The 2,430-nt window shown below is 35.6% G+C and overlaps 2 protein-coding genes across 2 annotated transcripts in view; one reads left to right on the top strand and one right to left on the bottom strand.

Annotated features, from left to right (window-relative positions):
* The window catches only part of LOC107566599 (C-type mannose receptor 2-like), a 15,625-nt gene that overhangs the window by 7,188 nt on the left and 6,007 nt on the right, over positions 1 to 2,430 (top strand). The gene's annotated exons all lie outside the window — the stretch shown is intronic.
* Positions 7 to 2,430, bottom strand: part of LOC107566589 (fucolectin-4-like) — a 4,361-nt gene continuing 1,937 nt past the window's right edge. Inside the window, exons 3-5 of the mRNA XM_016252080.1 lie at positions 566 to 848; positions 202 to 338; positions 7 to 90 (exon numbers count right to left, since the gene is read on the bottom strand). Coding sequence (XP_016107566.1) covers positions 86 to 90; positions 202 to 338; positions 566 to 848 — 425 coding nt within the window. The 3' untranslated portion in view covers positions 7 to 85. The remainder of the gene's footprint in view (positions 91 to 201; positions 339 to 565; positions 849 to 2,430) is intronic.

The following is a 2,430-nucleotide window of genomic DNA, read 5'->3' as shown; positions in this document are numbered from 1 at the left end:
AAAAATGCAATATTAGTTTTGCTTAAAAAACAGTCATTTGGGGGGGGGGGATCAGTGACTGTGGTGTAACGTCATTTCATTCCACTTACTCTGGCAATAAAATCAGAAAAAGAAAAGAAAATCATTAAGGCAGCATACACATAGTACACATATACACATACACATGTCTACACATCACATCTCTTTCCTTTTATCGCTTACCTGAATATACCTCAACTTCACACAGTGTGAGGTATTCTTTGCGTCCAGGCACAATAAGGTTGACATATCGTCCTTTAATAGGCTTAAATGCAAATGATTTTGTGCCTCCAAGTGGGATGGGCCCAACAGCTGCTGCACTGTGAAAATACGCAGAAATAGGGGCATATTACATATACTTCTGTCTGTATTAGTTTTTTTAAAATTGCTTAGACACCAAAAGCGGCCCACTTAGTGAAGCCTTTCACTCATAAACCTAATCTTTAGTTTTGAGAAATGCGGTTCTAGTTTCAAAAGCTGTGTTTTATCATATTTACTCATTTTCTAATCATTTGTGTAAGTATTAAGAGATGGAGACAACACTTACAGCTCATTATTGTTGCCGTTATTGTCGAGACTGTTGCCAATACGGATCTGGATCCCCTCGATCCTCTTCTCACAACAGTCTCCACGATTAGTGACGCTAACCCTGGTTATCCTGTAGACGTCTCCCAAGTCCACTCTCCACCAGGGGTCCCTGTCCTCGTTAGTAATGCTGCATGACCCGCGTGCGTAGTTTGACTCCCTGTTGCCATCCACAGCATTATGAGCAGCTGTTAATGCATTGTATCTGGAAGACTGGACAGCTTTGCCTCCAAGAGCAAGATTCCCTGTTTAACATAAAACAACAGACAATTATTATGAACTTTAATGTTCTAGAGTATAATCCCAACATAATGGGGATTATACTTATCGTCTGGTCCTTCTTGAATTTAAAACACTTTAATCTCATCAATATGTCCATGCAATTTTTATTATTATTTTTTTTTTGGGGTGAAAAGCCATGTAATAAATCGTATAACTGACTGTATATTATCTCTGTATATTATTGCTTGTTTGTTCTGCAATGAATTATTGTTCTTCATGGAAGTTTGCATTTATTACAATGAGCTAATAAAATATTTCAGCTCAAATCCAGGACCATGCAGAGACCTTTGGAAGAGCAGGTGCTCAAAGTATAAAAGGCTGAGGTGAACAAAGAACAACTCTATTACTTGAGTCAAAGTACAGATACTGCTGGTCAAATATTACTCCATTACAGGTAAAAGTTGTAAAGACAGATTTTTGCTTAAGTAAAAGCACAGTACTAAATTTACTTTTTTATGTCAATGCACTGGTTTTATTATTGTTGTAATACTTGCAATACCTTACGCCTCTGAAGGAACTTACAATACATTACACCTACTGAATACACTGAATAGCTTGTGGTATCTTTGAAATTAAGAGTTTTTAGAATGTTAAAAACCTTAGAAATGAAACAATGAGTTGACCCCCCAAAAAATGTTTTAACACCCCTACCCACCCCCACAAAATCAGGATGGCAGTGATCACACTTTACAACACTTTAAAAAAAAAAATGCTCTCCGATTGCTTTCACTGCAGTTTATTGTCACACACAGAATGGTCTGTGCAGTGCTGCTTCAAGTCAAACACTTACTGTGTTTTATTAGGAGACACACAACAGTTCTTCTGTAGCTTTATAGGTAATATTTTCGTTTACACAATTTTGCAAAATCAGACAATATTGTGTCTAATATATACCACAATATTAACTTATTATTGAATTGTTGTAAATAAATATCACATTTGGAACTGATCAGTGTTCAAAAAAATGCTGGGAAATCACTTCACGTAATCCTCCAAGAGTGATTACTGATAAACTGTCTGAAAAAAAAAAAAAGTCACTTTGTAGAGAAGGGACACTGACTTTCACGGCTGCTACATAGCAACGACTTTATACTTCGAGAACCTTGGTAGAAATGTAGTGGAGTGAAAAGTATGATATTTCTCTTTCAAATGTGGTGAAGTTAAAGTCATACGTTTCCAGAAAAAAATAATACTCAAGTAAAGTACAGATACTCAAAAAGTGCACTTAAGTACAGTAATCAAGTAAATGCACTTCGTTACTGTCCACCTCTGATTAAAGGGGCACATGAAACAAGGCTTTATATAAGGCTGTGCTCAAAATATCAGTACAGCAATATATTGTGACACACTGCTTGCTGATACATGCATCGATACGGATGCTTCTGTATTGATAAAGCAGCAAATGCCATGATGCAGTTTTGAAAAGAAACAGAATAAAAAATACAATTTGAAGTTTTACACTTAAATAATATTTTTGTTGTATCTATTAATAACTCTGGGATTAGAAACTGCACTTATTATTATTACTGTTGTTATTATTATTAC

Source organism: Sinocyclocheilus grahami, unplaced genomic scaffold, assembly GCF_001515645.1.
Source record: "Sinocyclocheilus grahami isolate Dianchi unplaced genomic scaffold, SAMN03320097.WGS_v1.1 scaffold1087.1, whole genome shotgun sequence".
NCBI lineage: Eukaryota > Metazoa > Chordata > Actinopteri > Cypriniformes > Cyprinidae > Sinocyclocheilus > Sinocyclocheilus grahami.
The sequence above is the reverse complement of the archived record's forward strand: the minus strand, read 5'-3'. Positions and strand labels throughout refer to the sequence as shown.